This window comes from Phocoena sinus, chromosome 12, assembly GCF_008692025.1.
Source record: "Phocoena sinus isolate mPhoSin1 chromosome 12, mPhoSin1.pri, whole genome shotgun sequence".
Lineage (NCBI taxonomy): Eukaryota > Metazoa > Chordata > Mammalia > Artiodactyla > Phocoenidae > Phocoena > Phocoena sinus.
The window spans coordinates 16,531,938-16,548,311 of NC_045774.1; the positions used below are offsets into that span (position 1 = coordinate 16,531,938).

At 45.5% G+C, this 16,374-nt stretch overlaps 1 protein-coding gene across 1 annotated transcript in view; it reads right to left on the reverse strand.

The window, feature by feature from the left end:
• UST (uronyl 2-sulfotransferase) overlaps positions 1-16,374 on the reverse strand; it is a 302,202-nt gene that overhangs the window by 100,902 nt on the left and 184,926 nt on the right. The window contains 2 exon segments of the mRNA XM_032651795.1: positions 5,729-5,882; positions 16,241-16,320. Of these exon segments, the coding sequence (XP_032507686.1) occupies positions 5,729-5,882; positions 16,241-16,320 (234 nt within the window).

Genomic DNA, 16,374 nt, shown 5'->3' on the forward strand with positions numbered 1-16,374 from the left:
TTATAGCCAAGATGAATAAACAGTATCACAGAGGCAGTTTTCTCCCTGGGAAAATGCCCTCCTCTCTCTTCCTGCTCTGCAAATGGAGGGTCACCTAGTGAAGGATGGTCTGGTGAAGTTGCAGTAAGTTTGGGTAAGGAGCCCAACTTGGTATTTTTTGGAGTCTGAAAGTGCTAAGTGCTGTCTCTGCAGAATATTTTACCATGAAACTTTCTCAGGCCAGGTTTTAGGCAAGCAACAAGCAAAAATCACACACGTGTAACTGACAGAGTAGAAATGGCAGGTGACTGGAAACTCATGGACTGGAAAAGGGAGTGGCTTCGGCAGGAATGAGATTCTCCCCCCTTGCTTGTAAATCACAACAGTTGCTCTTCATGAGCAGACATTCATTCTCATTAACTGCATCCTGGGTGCCAGGTATTTCCCTGCCCTGGAAATAACACAGCCTGAACTCCAGCTGGAGAAGAGTCTCAAGTGCTGGAACGTGTCAAAGTGTGCCTGGGCTCAGATCTACCCCACCTCCTGAGTCGAAAACCGAAAAAGGACACAGCTACATCTGCACTCTGGCTCTGGACAAAGAGAAATGAGCCTAAGAGAATTGCCTTTTCACAGCGTGGCTGCTATAAGTTGAATTTGTATCCGTTCTAGCAATAATTTATTGTAAAATTATTTCCTGATAAATACAAGTGAAGATTGGTTTGGGAAGAAACAGAAACTTTTAGAAAAATCTAATTGTTTCCAGAAAATATGGAAAACAGCTACAAGAGCCTTGGGTGTTTGAAAAAAATTGTTATAACAGCTATGTCTTTGTAAAGATGTGTCAGACAAATGATTTTGCTCAAAAAGCATGGAACTCGGCCCAGTCCTCCTCTCCCTTTACCATTCAGGAAGTCAAACATAGGGTCCAAGTGATCCAGCAACACAGCAGTGGAGTCAGGACAGCCTCTAGGCCTGGCAGGACCCCTAACCCATCACTAGACCCAGGCCCTGTTCCTACATCTGTGAGATGAGAGGTTCCTCATGACCGACCTCCAGGGACCCTGCGAATCCTACGATCCCTGCGCCCTTTTCCATTTTCTTCCCAACCACCCAGCATCAGAGATGATAATATTTCAGCCCCAGAGGCCCCGGCCCTCTCTCAGCTGTATGCTAAGCAGCTCTGCAAGGCTCACGGCCAGGAGCAGAGCTGCCTGATTTTTGGCAACTGGATAAAGCAAGTGGCTTCGGAGCGCTGAGATCTGGAATCATGTGGGGACATCAGTGGACCCGTTTCGGGCGCCCCCCACCCCCTCCGTGACTCTGTGTGTGTGTAGCAAGCAGGGAGAGGCCTCACCGCGAGGTCCCCCAGGGGGGTGGCCTGCTCTGCTTGCCCCCTCTGGTGCAGGGTCACCCTGCGTGCATCCCCTTTTGGGCCCTCACGCCCAGGCGGGGCCTCACTGAGGGGACCAGGTCTCCTCACAGCTGCCCTGCACCCCAGCGAGACACAAACAACACCCTCTTTTGAGTGAAACAACTGACCACCCAGGCTTGCCAAAATGAGGACAGGCTCTGAAAGGGGGCAGTTTTATTTCAAGGGTCTGATGGGACCAAGGAGATGGAATGAAAAGTTTCAGCTATTAAAAAAAAAGGCTGTAGACTGTCTTCTTCCAAATAAACAAACCATCCTTTGAACAAGAAAACAGCCCTGCTAACGGGGTCAGGCTGGAGCTGGATCATAAAGGAGTCACGTGTCCCTGGGGCCCCTCTCCACTCCTGCTCCCCTGATTTCTCCCTCTGCTGCTTTTGGGAGCCCAGTGCTCTCCTGCTGGGGTCTTGCCAAGGAATGAGCTGAGCTCATCTGACACCGGCCCTTCCCAGGACACAGTGCTTTACATTTGGAACGGGGGCCCCTGCAAATCTCTAAGGGTAGAATTCCAGGCAGGGAAATTTCCCTGGAATCTCTCATATCACAGCATAAAGGCTCTTCAAAAATATAAGAGTTGCCTCCATTACCAACTTTCAACATTTTATGGGCTTTAAAAAAAAAGACTAAACCATGAGTTTTTTCTCGCATGTTTACACAATTTCTCTCGCTAATGATTACAACTTATTGTTTGTGGGAAGACTATGTTATGTGGAATGATTTACAGGATGACAGGGTAGAAAAACGGAGAAGATTCCCCCAACTCCATATTAACTACACTATAACTGTATTAATATTTTTGTTGTTGTTTATTTTATTGATTAAGTAGTGTATTGAGGCTTCTACTAATTCAGCCCCTCTTCTGAGTACCAAGGACACAGATGGAACTCTGATCTTATCTTGTCCTCAAAGAGCTTATAGGCTGTTGGGAGGACAGAAGAGATGTGAAGACATTTTATCACCCAGAGAAATGACATGGCCAGCCAGCGTAGAACCTGGTGGGAGCACTGAAGAAGAATATTGGGACATCCATGTACAGCTGTGTAGGTTGTGCACTGCACAACTTTGGGGTCTCCATCCCACAGACCCCATTTTCAATAGAACCCCTGGAAACTTTGAGTGTGAGGAGGCTTGTGAGACTTCAGAACAAGCACCCAGGTGTCAGATACAGGTCTAGAGCAGCAGGGAGGAGTCCTGACTCCCAGAAAGAAGGGGGAGAATTGCTGAGGATGTTTGAAGGCTCATGAGATGACACATCCCCGGCTGGGAGGAGGGCTCTGCTTTTTAGTGGAGATACGGGAGAAAGATTCACTGATTAAGGTGTGTACAATTTGCGGCAAGGGCTTAATTTCCAAAATATAAAAACACCTCATACAACTCAACAACAACAAAGCAAACAGCCCAATCAAAAAATGGGCAGAAGACTTAAGCAGATATTTCTCCAAAGAAGAAGTACAAATGGCCAATAGGTGCCTGAAAAGATGCTCAGCATCGCTAATTATTAGGGAAATGCGAAATCAAAACTACAACGAGGTACCACCTCACACCAGTCAGAATGGCCATCATTAAAAAGTCTACAAATAACAAATGCTGGAGACAATTTGGAGAAAAGGGAACCCTCCTACACTGCTGGTGGGAATGTAAGTTGGTACAGCCATTATGGAAAACAGTATGCAGGTTCCTCAGAAAACTAAAAATAGAATTACCATATGATCCAGCAATCCCACTCCTGGGCATACATCCAGACAAAACTCTAATCCAAAAAGACACATGCACCCCTATGTTCACAGCAGCACTATTCACAATAGCCAAGACATGGAAACAACCCAAATGTCCATCAACAGATGAATGGATAAAGAAGTTGTGGTACATATATACAATGGAATACTACTCAGCCATAAAAAGGAATGTAATAATGTCATTTGCAGCAACATGGATGCAACCAGAGATTATCATACAAAGTGAGGTAAGTCAGACAGAGAAAGACAAATACCATATGATATCACTTACATGTGGAATCTAAAATATGACACAAATGAATGTATCTATGAAACAGACTCACGGACATAGAGAACAGACTGGTGGTTGCCAAGGGGGAGGGGTTTGGGGGAGGGATGTAGTGGGGGATTGGGGTTAGCAGATGTAAGCTATTCTATACGAAATGAATAAACAACAAGGTCCTACCATATAACACAGAGAACTATATTCAGTATCCTATGATAAACCATGATGGAAAAGGATATAAAAAAAAGAATGCATAAATATGTATAAATGAGTCACTTTGCTGTACAGCAGAAATTAACACAACATTGTAAATCAACTATACTTCAATAAAAAAGGGTGTGAACGATGTGGGGTTATTCATGTTACTTCCCAACTCAAAGTTACTGCAGTGCCTCACAGGGCCTTATATGATCTGTGGTCTCCAAGACTTACCTGCCACTTCCCTCTCCCCACACCTCACTCTATACCAGCCACTCTGTTCTCCCTGCTGATTTCTGAATGAGCACACAAGTGCCCACTCCAGGCCTTTGGTCCAGCTGCCCCCTCCACCTGGAGCTGCATTCTCCCAACCGACCGAGTGACCAATTCCACTTCTCATTCTAATTGCTGCTTATATGCCAGATGCAATGCCTTCCCTGACCTGCTTATCAACATCGCATGGCAGCCTGTCCCTCATCTCTCCCGCTGCATGATGGATCCCTGGCACTGCCCATCCACTTTCCCGAATCACTTTTCACTTTCTGGTAGACTGTGAATTTACTTATTACCTACATTAATATTTGAAGAGTGGGATTCATAAAACTTGTCTTCATATCTTTGGTTTTTCAGCATCTTCTGCTACACTCGGTTCTAACTTCTGTAGTATCGGATTGAGCCAGAAACTCTGTAGTATATTTTGGTTACATGGAAGATGCTATATGTTTTCAAAAAAACATATAATGCTAATCAGGTCCAGTACAAACTATAAAGACATTATTCCTCTAGTAAGTGGTTCTATACTCTGAATATGTACTTGCCATTGAATAAAAAAATACAGAGCCATATTCATAACATGTATTTTAAAGAAAAAGATCAGAGTTTTTGCCATCAGAAGTGAAAAAGAAAAAGAAATAAAAGTCACTTTAAAAATATACCATCAGAATATTTCATTGAAGCATTGGGTAGCTGAACAAATGCTAAATGGTGAGTGAAAAGCCTTGGTCGCTAGTGATGGCCCATCTATAACTAGTTGTGTAGCACTGGATACGATCCTTAACTTCTGTGCATCTCAGTTTTCTCAACTCTAATTGTGAATTTTAAGACATGAAAGTGACATTATCGAAAAATGCTCCATCCTCCAAACACATACGTTTATCATGCTTTTTAAAATCAAATGAGGAAAGAGAAGTTCTGGCGTTGTGCTGGAACTGTGACTAACGATACTCTTCTTTAGCTCGAGGATGCTGCTGCACACACACCAGCGGTGGGCATGGGCTCTGTGTTACATGCCAGCCGTGGAAGCGGATCTCCACAGAGCCCTCCATACATCCTTCTCTTTCTGCTGTGCCTGACAGCCCGGGACAGTCTGGGTGAACCTGACGGGCTCTCTCAGACACAGAGACCAGCATTTCAGCCTCTTTAACACTTTAGTGGCTGAGGCTCTAAGCCACTCAGCAAGTGTTTGTCAATCTAGGTCACAAACTAGTGGGAAACGCATCGTTTATTCTGGTGCTGGCTGCCAGATGCAGTACTTTCATTTGTTACCAACTCCAAGCTGTGGAAACAATTACTGGGATCAAAATGAACATCCCTATGAAGCTGAGGGTCCCCAAACAAGGTCCAGAAAAGCAAACTGATTTTGCCAAGATGCCGGATTCTGTTGTGCTCTGGTGGAAAGGACCTTGGACTTGGAGTCAGAGGACCTGGAAACAGTCAGTCATGGCTGTGCTCACATCCTTTTGGAATCTCAGGGTTCTCATCTGAAAATACCCCTCCCTCATGGGACTGTCACGGGAACTGAATGGCATGAAGTATGAGACAGTACTTTGTGACCTTTTAAGAGAAATCCCCAAACACGCCAAAACGACAATAGTGCTGGTCAGGATTCCCTGGGAAAGACTATTTCTTCTCTGGGGCCTAAAACCTAGCACTAAAGACAAACTGAGGAAAACAAGGTTAGAAAGTCATTTGAGAAAATGTTCGTTAAGATCTGGGTCATCTGGAAAATTAATTTTTCACTGGCAAAAACCTGCTCCCTGAGGACGTGCCCTCATCACATGGAGCTCGTGGACAGGACGGCCACGGGGAGGGGAGGGACCAGCTCTTCGATGTGACAGGACTTACCAGGTAGCGCTCTTCCTGCCTCATGCTGGGGGTACGGATCATGTGATTCTGTTCTCCTCTCCAGTCTCCAAATCGACGGAAAAAATAGTTAGATAAAAACCGGTTGACAGGGTCTCTAATGATGTTGATGTAGACAGGCTGGTCTCCTCCAAACCTATGACGCATACAAACATGGAGCTGGTTACAAGCCATCACTTCTGGAGGAAAATCAAGCCCACTTAGATACTGGCTCCCCTCTAGGTTAATACATCATCATCAGAAGACCCTGTCTGCTCAGGTGCCAGTGCACAAACTAATCAGCGAGCAGTGTTTCCTGATGGGCACTTAGTATCCTGCGGGAGGTGCCTGTCCAGGTACCTGCTGAGAGGCGGTGAGGGCTGTGCAAACTGCGGTATTTGTCAACGTGAAGGTGTAGATGCGGTCTCCTTTTCTCAGGAGGCTGCAGGTTCCTGAGGGCGGGGCCCCGCTGAACTGGGTGTTGTATTTCCACCGGCCCTCATGGAATGTTTTGACTACCTGGTAAATTCCAAAAGCCTCATTGGGTGAAATGGTACTCATTCTACATTCTAATTCAAACAGTCTCAGATAAGGGGCTCTGCAGGAAGTGGATAATAACAGCTAACATTTATGAAACGCTCCCTGTTCACCTTGCTGTAAATACTTTGTAACCGACTCACCGAACCTTCCCCACGCCTCAGTGGAGTAGAAATCGTAATTATCCCCATTTACATGGGGGAAACGGAGGCAGGGAGCTTGTAACTTGTGGCTGAGCCCGGATATGAATCCAGGCAGTCTGACTCCAGAATCTGTGCTCTGAACCATGGAAAGAAGGTTCCAAAGCTGAGAAAAGTAACAGTGTAAGGGATAACATGAACACAACAAAAACCAATATAATTATCCTCAAATGATGGCAAGGGGTTTTAGATAAAAATAAAGCAAATATCTAAGTGTGCCATTTTAATTCCTTCTGCAAAGGGAGTAGACAAATGCACTGAACTGTGGCCCAAGAGCGAGGCCTTCGCCAGGCAAAAGGATTAGGTTGGTTGAATTTGTCTTACGGATTCCTCCCCTTTCTCTTTGAACTGCCTGAAAGCAGTGACCCTGAAGGGCCTGGGAGAACTCTCCAGGCTCTGGGCAGAGGTCTTGCTCTGGGGACCTCCTGAGGGACCCACAGGCTTCTCTCACCCCGTGACCTTCCGAGGAGGGTGCCTAGACATTCTGTCAGGGGTCAGAAAGAGCTCAGAGAAAACGAACTGACACGATCCTGCTGCCACCTCTCCAGCTGGCAGACTGTTCACCTTTCAAGACCCAGCCCAGAATCACCGTGACATCCTTCCGCAGTTGACTCCCATCCTCGTGTCAATCCCTCCCTCCTCTGGCTCAAATGCTCTCTCCACTCTGTGTGTACATGTCTGCCTCTCCCATCAGACTATGGGCCTCCAGAAGCCAGGAACAATGTCCTTTAGACAGTGTGTGGCACACAGTAGGTGCTCAACCAATGAAGGCATGGTCTTAGAAGACACCATGGGTGGATGTTTCTGAGTTTGCAAGTTTCTGCCACTATCACAGGTCTCTGTGGTAAAGGAAAGTAGACATAACGAGCCACCAATCGTTTTTTGTGTATTGATACATAGAATGCTTTCCCCAGGTTTTTTTGGGTTTTTTTAATGTGGACAATTTTTTAAGTCTTTATTGGATTTGTTACAATATTGCTTCTGTTTTATGTTTTGGGTTTCTGGCCGCGAGGCATGTGGGATCTTAGCTCCCCGACCAGGGATTAAACCCACACCCCCTGCATCGGAAGGCGAAGTCTTAACCACTGGACTGCCAGGGAAGTCCCTCCAGGTCTTTGCATTTTAAAAGAGAATCTTCAGAGAGAAGAATCCAAAGGCACAAGAAGGGATGACTCTCCAGTGGTGTGATTTCAGGCGCCAGGATGCATGAGTGCGATTCTGGACTCCTCGAATACACCACATCTGAAAACAAACCACTCAGGAGCAGGGTTAGCCATGCCAACACGACTCTTTGTCAGATCCCAGACGTACACAAGGTGACGTTCACGCAGCTGGGCGAACAACTAACTAGTTCCAAAAATCAGCTGTGCCAACCACGGCTAACCACCATCATCCTGGATGTATCTTCCTCTTTTTAATTAAATTGGGTTTCATATCTATGATAAATAGCAACTAAAGTAATAGGGTTAGGGATTAGAAAGACAAAGCCTGCATACCAGATGTGAATGCAATTCAACCCTCAAATTGCAACATGCTATTAAAAACCTCAACTGTGCTTCCATGGTCTGTGAAGAATGACTATTACCGCTAATTAGCAGAACCGCCTGGTGCTGTGAGTCCATGCACGGCTGCCCACTACGAGATGGTTTTCTCAGCCTGGTCACAGCCACCTTCCACTGAAGGCTGTAGATGAGAAGAATGACAAGGCTTTTCGAGCCGGGGCGACCTGCTCCTGTTTGCACATTGTGACCCAATGCAAGACTTCCAGAAGAAGTTTTAGACAATGTAGGAATTTATTGTCAAATAGTATCAGATACTGCAATAGCCTCTCTAGAAATTTCTAACGGTGAGAGAGGTATCTGATACCTATCTTTCCTCTTCCAGAAAATGACAGTAATAATGGTTTCAGACCACCAACCCTCATCCTTTTTCTAGGACACACAGCTCCTTCCCAAACTGGCAAAACCTGGGGTGACATGTCAGTTACACAAAAGGGGCCAAACACCGCCCATGTGTCCCTGGGCTTGAGAAGGGAAACAAATGTCCCACCCTCATCCCATCCTCTCTCAGGATCGGTTTGTCTTCTCTCAGTAATTTTAAAATTCTGGTCAGAAGTCCAGGTCACCCTTGGAAGGTCTCTGGGTCACCTGAACTGACTGTTCCCCCCACCCCTCCCCCGCCTTCCCAGGAAGCACAGCGCTCTGCCTTATTTTTTTAAAACCCTTGAGGGGAGATTCCACAGCCTCCCTGTGAAGCCCATCAGTTGAGGCGTCCTTGTTACCTCGACCAAAATTCCTAGTCTTCCTTCTGTGCACGTTTCCTTTGGTTTGATCCACTCGACACAAAGGATCAGCTTCTCTTCAGATGCTTTTACAACTTTAAGCCTTCTCAGCTCCTTTAGCGTTCTTTTGCATGTGTTTCTTTTTCTTTTTTCTTTTTTTGCGGTACGCGGGCCTCTCACTGTCGCGGCCTCTCCCATTGCGGAGCACAGGCTCCGGGCGTGCAGGCTCAGCGGCCATGGCTCACGGGCCCAGCCGCTCCGCGGCGTGTGGGATCCTCCCGGACCAGGGCACGAACCCGTGTCCCCTGCATCGGCAGGCGGACTCTCAACCTCTGCGCCACCAGGGAAGGCCATGTGTTTCTTTTTGAAATCCCTTTAGCATTTGTCTTGAGATTCATTTCCCTTAATTTTATCATCTATAGCTCTAATTTCATCTTTATCAAGTTTTTAAAAAACCTGAGCTGACCACAGCTGATGAGAGGTTCTGTGCTTTGCATGTACTGGAGAGTAGGAGAGTCAGGTCATATTTTGTCTTTCGCTTAACAACACCCCCTCTTCGCCCTTGGTCACCACAATAACCACAGCATATTTCGAGCTCTTTCCAGGCATCCTAAAATAGCAGGTATTTCCAATTTCACTGATATCTGTTCATAGGTCATATTTACCAACTCTTTAATTACCCCTGTGGGTCTCCTTCTGACCGGCTGCAAATTTACCGTATTCTGTTTTTGGCTTTTTGATGAGAAGATGAAGGTCCAAAGCAGGACATAATTCTCCAGAAATAATAACCGCATGGTTTTCACTTCTCCCAGGCATTCCTGAGTATCTCATTCTGAGAATTTTCTTCACCATTCGCCCCACACAGCTACCTCCATGGATCAACCCTTCAATCAACACTAGTCACCTCCCAGTAGCTGCACAAAGCCCTTGGGAAAGAATTTTAGGTACACTTTCATCAGATTGCAGATGATATTCTTCCTGGGCCGTTACTGCACGTATTAAATAACAAGACTTAAGGCCAAAACTATATGCATGACTCCTCCGCAAGGCAGGAAACCATTCAAAAGTGACTGTCCCCAAATGCCTTATGTCAGATACAGCAGATTGCACTGAAGGCCATCAGACTTGAAGGAAATGTTTCAAATTTTATATTTAAGGGGGGCGGGGGGGAAATGGGCAAGTAAAGACTGAAAAAGTTTAGTAGCAGTATCAGTAAATCATGTTTACACATGAGATTTATAGGCACGGGAGGGAATAAAGTTCTGTTATATTTCCTTGCTTGAGTTTCACACCAGATGCTTTGGTCCGCAAAGGATTTGTATCACAGGGGATGGGACAACATTCTGCTCTGAACTAAAAGTAATTCTTTAGAGACGTAACCTGCTTACCAATACCTGTCTTTGATTCATATTTTACTTTCAATAAAGCATGAAAGTGAAAAAAAATTATTCTAGAGAGTTAAGACTATTTTGTTCTCCTACGACAGTAGAGTTTTCTATGAGTGCAAACAGCATATATATAATTTTTACTTGTGCTAAAATACACATAACATAAAATTTACCCTTTCTGCCATTTTTAAGGGGACAGTTCAGTGGCATCGAGTACATTCACACTGTTGTACCACCATCACCATCATCCAACTCCAGAATCCTCTCATCATCCCCAGCTGAAATTCTGTGCCCAGTAAACAATAAATCCCATTCCCCTCCTTCCTCCTTAGCCCTGGCAATTTTCATTCTACTGAGAGTATATCTGTATTTTTCACCTCCGGCCTAAAAGTAGAGGTTATTCCTGCGCTGTCACCCACATCAAAAAAGGAAGAGTGTCCCAAGGCTAGTGGCCCATGCTTTGATCCCTGGCAGTGAGGAAGGAGACACTTTGAAGTGAGAGAAAGGCCACCGTGGAAAAGGATATAGTTGCTTGGGGGGCAGCATGAGGGGCTGCCTGCGGGCGGAGGAGGGGCAAGATGGTTAATTAATGGTCATTTGCTGCAACGGGGTGGAAGGGCCACCCTCTGTCCTCACAACCTCATTCAGCGGACACTTTGGTCCTTGGTGCCCAGCACAGAGCCTCCCATCACGAAACGCAAGCAGAGGCTGAGCTACTCTCTGCTCCCTGAGTGTCCTGAGGGAAGAGAGGTGGGGGCTTCTGCTGAGTGAGGGTGGGGCAGCTGGGACACTGGAGTTAAGGTTCCTGCTGGGAGAGGAAGATGACTTGATGGAAACCAATAGACAACAGGGAGGAAGCCCTTCGTGGTGTGCAGGGAGATGGGCTCAGGGCAAGTCCAGATCACACCACGCCCTGACGGGCCAGCCACGAGTGGGGGGGCTCACGGGGCAGCAGAGTCCACCTGCTGTGGAGGGAAAAGAGAAAAGGGAGGCGGAAAGCGCCATTTCCGGAAGATGAGTCCAGCCATGTCTTCACAGGATAAACTGAGAGAAAACTCTCATTCTGAAAATCAAACTTCTGGGCTCTAAGCAGGTAAAGATAGCATTCACTAAGCGCTAATATCAGTTTTATTTTGACGCTCTCTTCAGAGCTTGAGGTGTCTGTCACTATTACAAAAGATTTGCAGGACACAATTAAAATGGATGACTTTGCTAATGAGAATGAAAACAAAGTCAACATTTAGAAATAAGATGTGGAAACCCGTTTGAATTATGGAATTAGCGAGATCGGATTTGTTTTGTTAAATGATGCCATCAGAGGGCAGACTTTGTTCACATCAGTAACTAAGACCTCCCTTCAAGGGAAGAAAGAAGTGTCCAAAACTCACATCGTGTCCTTGCACATCACACCCTACTTACTTCTGCAGCGACTGATTGATTTTTAAATGTTTTGCTTTTGCAAGTTAGTTTTGGCATTGGAGCCACCATCAGAGACAAATAAGGAAAGAGAAATGGACACAAAGAAGGGTAAGGGGGTCATGGGTGAGAAAGGAAGAGACACGGAAAAAGATTAAGAGTAGTGGTAGTTTGAGATCAGTTAGTGTAGTGATATCTCATAATTCGCTTGGGCTATTTTCATAGCATTGCGCTCTGACACAAACCTTCACAGTGTTTTCCCTGCAAGACCCAAGTTGGGGGTCGAGGGGAATTGTAGATTGGAAAAAAATTACTTCCCCCCACCCTGCCAAAAAATAATCTTAGAAAACAAAATGGGGCAGGAGGGGGGAAGACAAATTGAATTGTCTGTCACAGTCTTGATGATCTAAGACATACTTAAAGAGGTGATGTTGGGAAGCGGAACTTTTTCAAAAATTCTAATTCTTTAGGTGACTTCAACAACTGGGAACAGACACATGAAACCAGAGTACAAAAATATTAAACATCCTACTTAAACATCACAACAAAGAGTAGCATCTTTTAGGCCGACGTAATTTTGACTCACTTCTCCAGGTAGACCAGGTGAAAAACACCTGTCTGGCCTGAACTTTCAGGTAGCTCAAAAACCAAAGAGCAGTGGAAAACCTCACAAACCCAAATTGATCTGAGGTTTCTGCTGACCTCGGTAGTGTTTATCTCCTCTGGCAGGGAGCCTTCCCTGAGGCAACTACTTTGGAGATAATCTTAATTATCTCCAAAAGCACTCTTTTGGTCTGATAGTATTGCTTTCTATGGTTGAATTAATAAAAATGGATATGGAGAAATTGTTCCTTCTAGGTCTAAAAAAAAAAAAAAAGAGAAAAAATGGGACAGGACAAGATGCCTAGGTTATGAATAAATGAAACTTATTGAATCACCAAAAACTCACAGGAAAGAATTTTACATCACTCAGAGTATCTAAATTCCAGACAAGAATGCCATACTTAATGGAGAAAAAGAAATAAGGGGCGATTCATTTTGGTATAACGCCGTACACTTCAAGAGTTCAGAACATTAAATGTACAAAAGAAGGCGTTGGGAAGGTTAGACTTCCGTTCTTACATTCCGCTTCCCAGCAAGTGTTTTGCTGCATGTCAAGAATGTAAGGAGACTTAGACATAAAGCATCCGTACAGAGTATTAGGTTGTAGCATCAATTCTTCTCTTAATAACCTCATTATCTTGAAACAATGCGTGTCAGCAAAGATCAGGGTAGGTGTCTTAAGAGCAGCTTAATTATCTCTATGCCTTATAATTCAAAATACAGACCTCAGTTTTAAAAGTATGTGAAATCCCTCTAAACAAGTCCCAACATAGTTGTTTTTCTCTATTAATTGTGTATTTGGGGGCCTTCCTTGTATGCCCACAGTTTGCCATTTGTACCCAAGAAATTTTCCTTAAATAAAGCTATTCCCTTGAAAAAGAAAAGCTGATGGCTTAAATTCCCATGTTCAATGAGTGTTAATAGTCTTGTAATATATTAAAATTCAATGTGTCATTCTGTTTATGCTTATGGAGGTCTCGTAGCTGAGGCCCCGGGCCTTGTGCATGTGGGATGGGAAGAGAAAATGAGATTGAACCCATAGTCAGCGTGAGTTTTTTCGAGCTGATCAGGCCAGTCTCTACTTTTTCCTGCTTGAAACTCTTCACTACTGTTCCATTCCTGCTGTGCTCCCATTTCCGGGATTCCTTTCCATCCTTCTCTTTGTTCAGTTTTTGCTCAGGCTGGCTCCTGGGCCGCCAGTGCCCTTCCCCTGCATGCTGGACCATCCCTCACAGCCCAGCAGCAATGGCTCCTGCTCTAGCAGGGAGGGTCCTGCCCTCCCAATTCCCCTAGGGGACACCCACTGAGTCTTTCTCCTAAAGCTCATCATGTTTCGTTGCTGATTCTTCCTTAATGGACGAAGAACTTACAGTTCCCTGAAGGCATGGACAGCATTTCTTGTTCACTGCAGAAGCCCCAGTCCTAGCGCAGGGCCCAGAGATAGAGGGTCGTCAATATGTATGTATTTAATTGAACAAAGTGGAATCGAGGGAGGAGAAACCAGCGAGAGCAGGGCCCTGTCCTCAAGGCGTTACATTAGAGACACTGCCAGGCTGCCCTGGGACAGGAGCCAAACTGGGGGCTCAGGCTGAGGCTTCTACAGAAATGCCTTTTAAATGCCACTTGGAATACACATAATAGCCTTCTCTCCAAGAACTTGGAAGGCTTTCCTTCACGTGTTCAGAGCATCCCTACAAACCAGGGGTGGGCAGGAACTGTCCCTATTTTATAGATGGGAAAACGGAGACCCTCTGCCCTCAAAAGGTTAAACTGTTCACCGAGCCTATGGTCCGCAGGAAGGTCTGACACCCAGAGGTCCTGACAGTCAGGCTGACACTGCTTCCTGAAATGCGGTGTCTTCTAAAAGGTTTTTATCATTTTTTTTTCTTTCAGAACTAAATCAATCAAGATTAAACTCTTGGTAGTGTAGGCCATGATAAAATACGGTCACCAGGCTGTGCCCAGCTCTGCCGATCCAATTAAGATACTGGTGTTGGCTTGTCATTGGAGTGCTATACTATCCTGATTAAAATTAGTTGTGTTGCAGTTTGTTTGGGTTGTAAAGATTTGCCCTTGAAGCAAGAGGAGTAAATGAATGAGGTTTGACAAACTTACGGTTCCCAGGGAGTAAGGGGCAGGGGGAGGGATAAATTGGGAAAGTGGGATTGACATATACACACTACTATATATTAAACAGATAACTAATAAGGACCTACTGTATAGCATGGGGAACTCAACTCAATACGCTGTAATGACCTGTATGGGAAAAGAATCTAAAAAAGAGTGGATATATGTATATGTATAACTGATTCGCTTTGCTGTACAGCAGAAACTAACACAACATTGTAAATCAACTATACTCCAATAAAAAGTTTAAAACAAAGAAGAAGAAACGAACGAGATTTGAGGACGTCAGGGGTGACGCAGAAAGGAAGGAGGGAAGGAAGCGCATGAGCGAAGCAAGGGGTCAGAGGGTCTGTGCTGTGCCGTCTACAGGTCATAAAACACAAGGCCCGGGCTTCCCTGGGGGCGCAGTGGTTGAGCGTCCGCCTGCCGATGCAGGGGACACCGGTTCGTGTCCCGGTCCGGGAAGATCCCACATGCCGCGGAGCGGCTGGGCCCAGTGAGCCGTGGCCGCTGAGCCTGCGCATCCGGAGCCTGTGCTCCGCAACGGGAGAGGCCGCAACAGTGAGAGGCCCGCGTACCGCAAAAAAAAAAAAAAACCACAAGGCCCGAAATAGCTACCCAGTCCTCGTTATCTAATTATGTCTAATTATATGTTCTTGGCCCACCGGAAGTGAGAGGCAAGGCACGTACCCCAAACAGTCCAGTGACAAGCCACTTTAGAAATGTGGTTGGAGACCCACACAGCTCCCCTGGGCCACTGAGGGTAATCCGCAGGTGTCCTCACCTGTTCACCACCCTGAGGGGACCCTGTGCAGCAGACAGGCTGGGGAAACTTCAGAGGAAACTTGCTTTCAAAGATAAGGCAGCAACTCCCTTTGCTGCCTAATAACTTGCTTCGCTGAATCTCATTCTCTCTCATTTGCACAGGGCCTGCTGCACAGCAGGAAAGTGCTTTGAAGGCTAAAACCTTCTCCCGTCCCGGCAGACTCTTAGGCATCCTGGGGCTGGGCAGCCAAAGTGCCGGCCCAGTGCAAACTCAGGCCTCCCTGGTGGCCCGGCCCGCGGGGCCATTAAGTCAGCACAGCTAGCAGGACTCTCCTGTGGGCCTATGAGGTCCCGTTATCCCCATGGGAAAAGCAGCGAGGGAAGTGCCGGTCAGATGGCTGATGAGGGAGGCCCAGGGTCCCGGGCTGGTCAGCAGATCTGCCCCTGGACCCAGTGCTCTGTCAGCCCAAACCAACTGTGAGCTCAGACAGGCCAGCCTTCGAGGAGGAGTCTGAGAACTCCTACCAGAGTGACAAGGCCACCTGTGCTAATGGATTCCGGGGGAAGAGAGGAACTTGCCCAGAACTTGCAGTTAGCAACCTGACAGGTCAAGGGTCTAAACACATAAATTTGAAGATTTGCATTATTATCAAAAGGTCCCTGCAGCTGAAGAAAAAAGCAGATTTCGGGAATACCCACCAGCATCAAACACGCAAGGCTTGGAGTAATCAAATGGAGTATTAAAAAGGTAGCGAGGCTGGTCTTAACGTTTTGGACCCTATAAAATACACATAATTCCACCACTAAGTTAGTGCCAGAGTCCCGTGAGAGTTCAAACTGTATAAAAATGTGCAATGAAATATGTCTGCTAAAATATCCATCTCTTGCCTATTTTGTTTCAATACAGAACCTAATTTTTTTTTTTAGAGAGAGAACTATCATGTCAAATGGCTTCTCATTAAAAATAGTTTCAAGTTTCCACAAGATTTAAGATTAGTATTCTAGAAAGAAATGAACTTCTGTCCAAATCTTTCAAATTTTGATCCCTCTACAGCAAAAATAAATGGATTAAAAATGCCTTTTGAAGGGCAATTACACTACCTTGGAAATGAAGGTAGATTTTAAAGTAATTGTTTGTTAGAAGGAGACTAAGTACTGAAAAGAAACGAAAGAACCATTAAACTGGAAAACATCTTACCTTGAGAAGTTGAGGAAATGAACATGTCGAGTGAATAAATAGGGCTGTTCGGCAGTACTTATATTTTTAATCAGTTCCATCTATTAAAAAAAGTACAAAATTAGCATATATAGGATCTAATTTACCAAGCTATA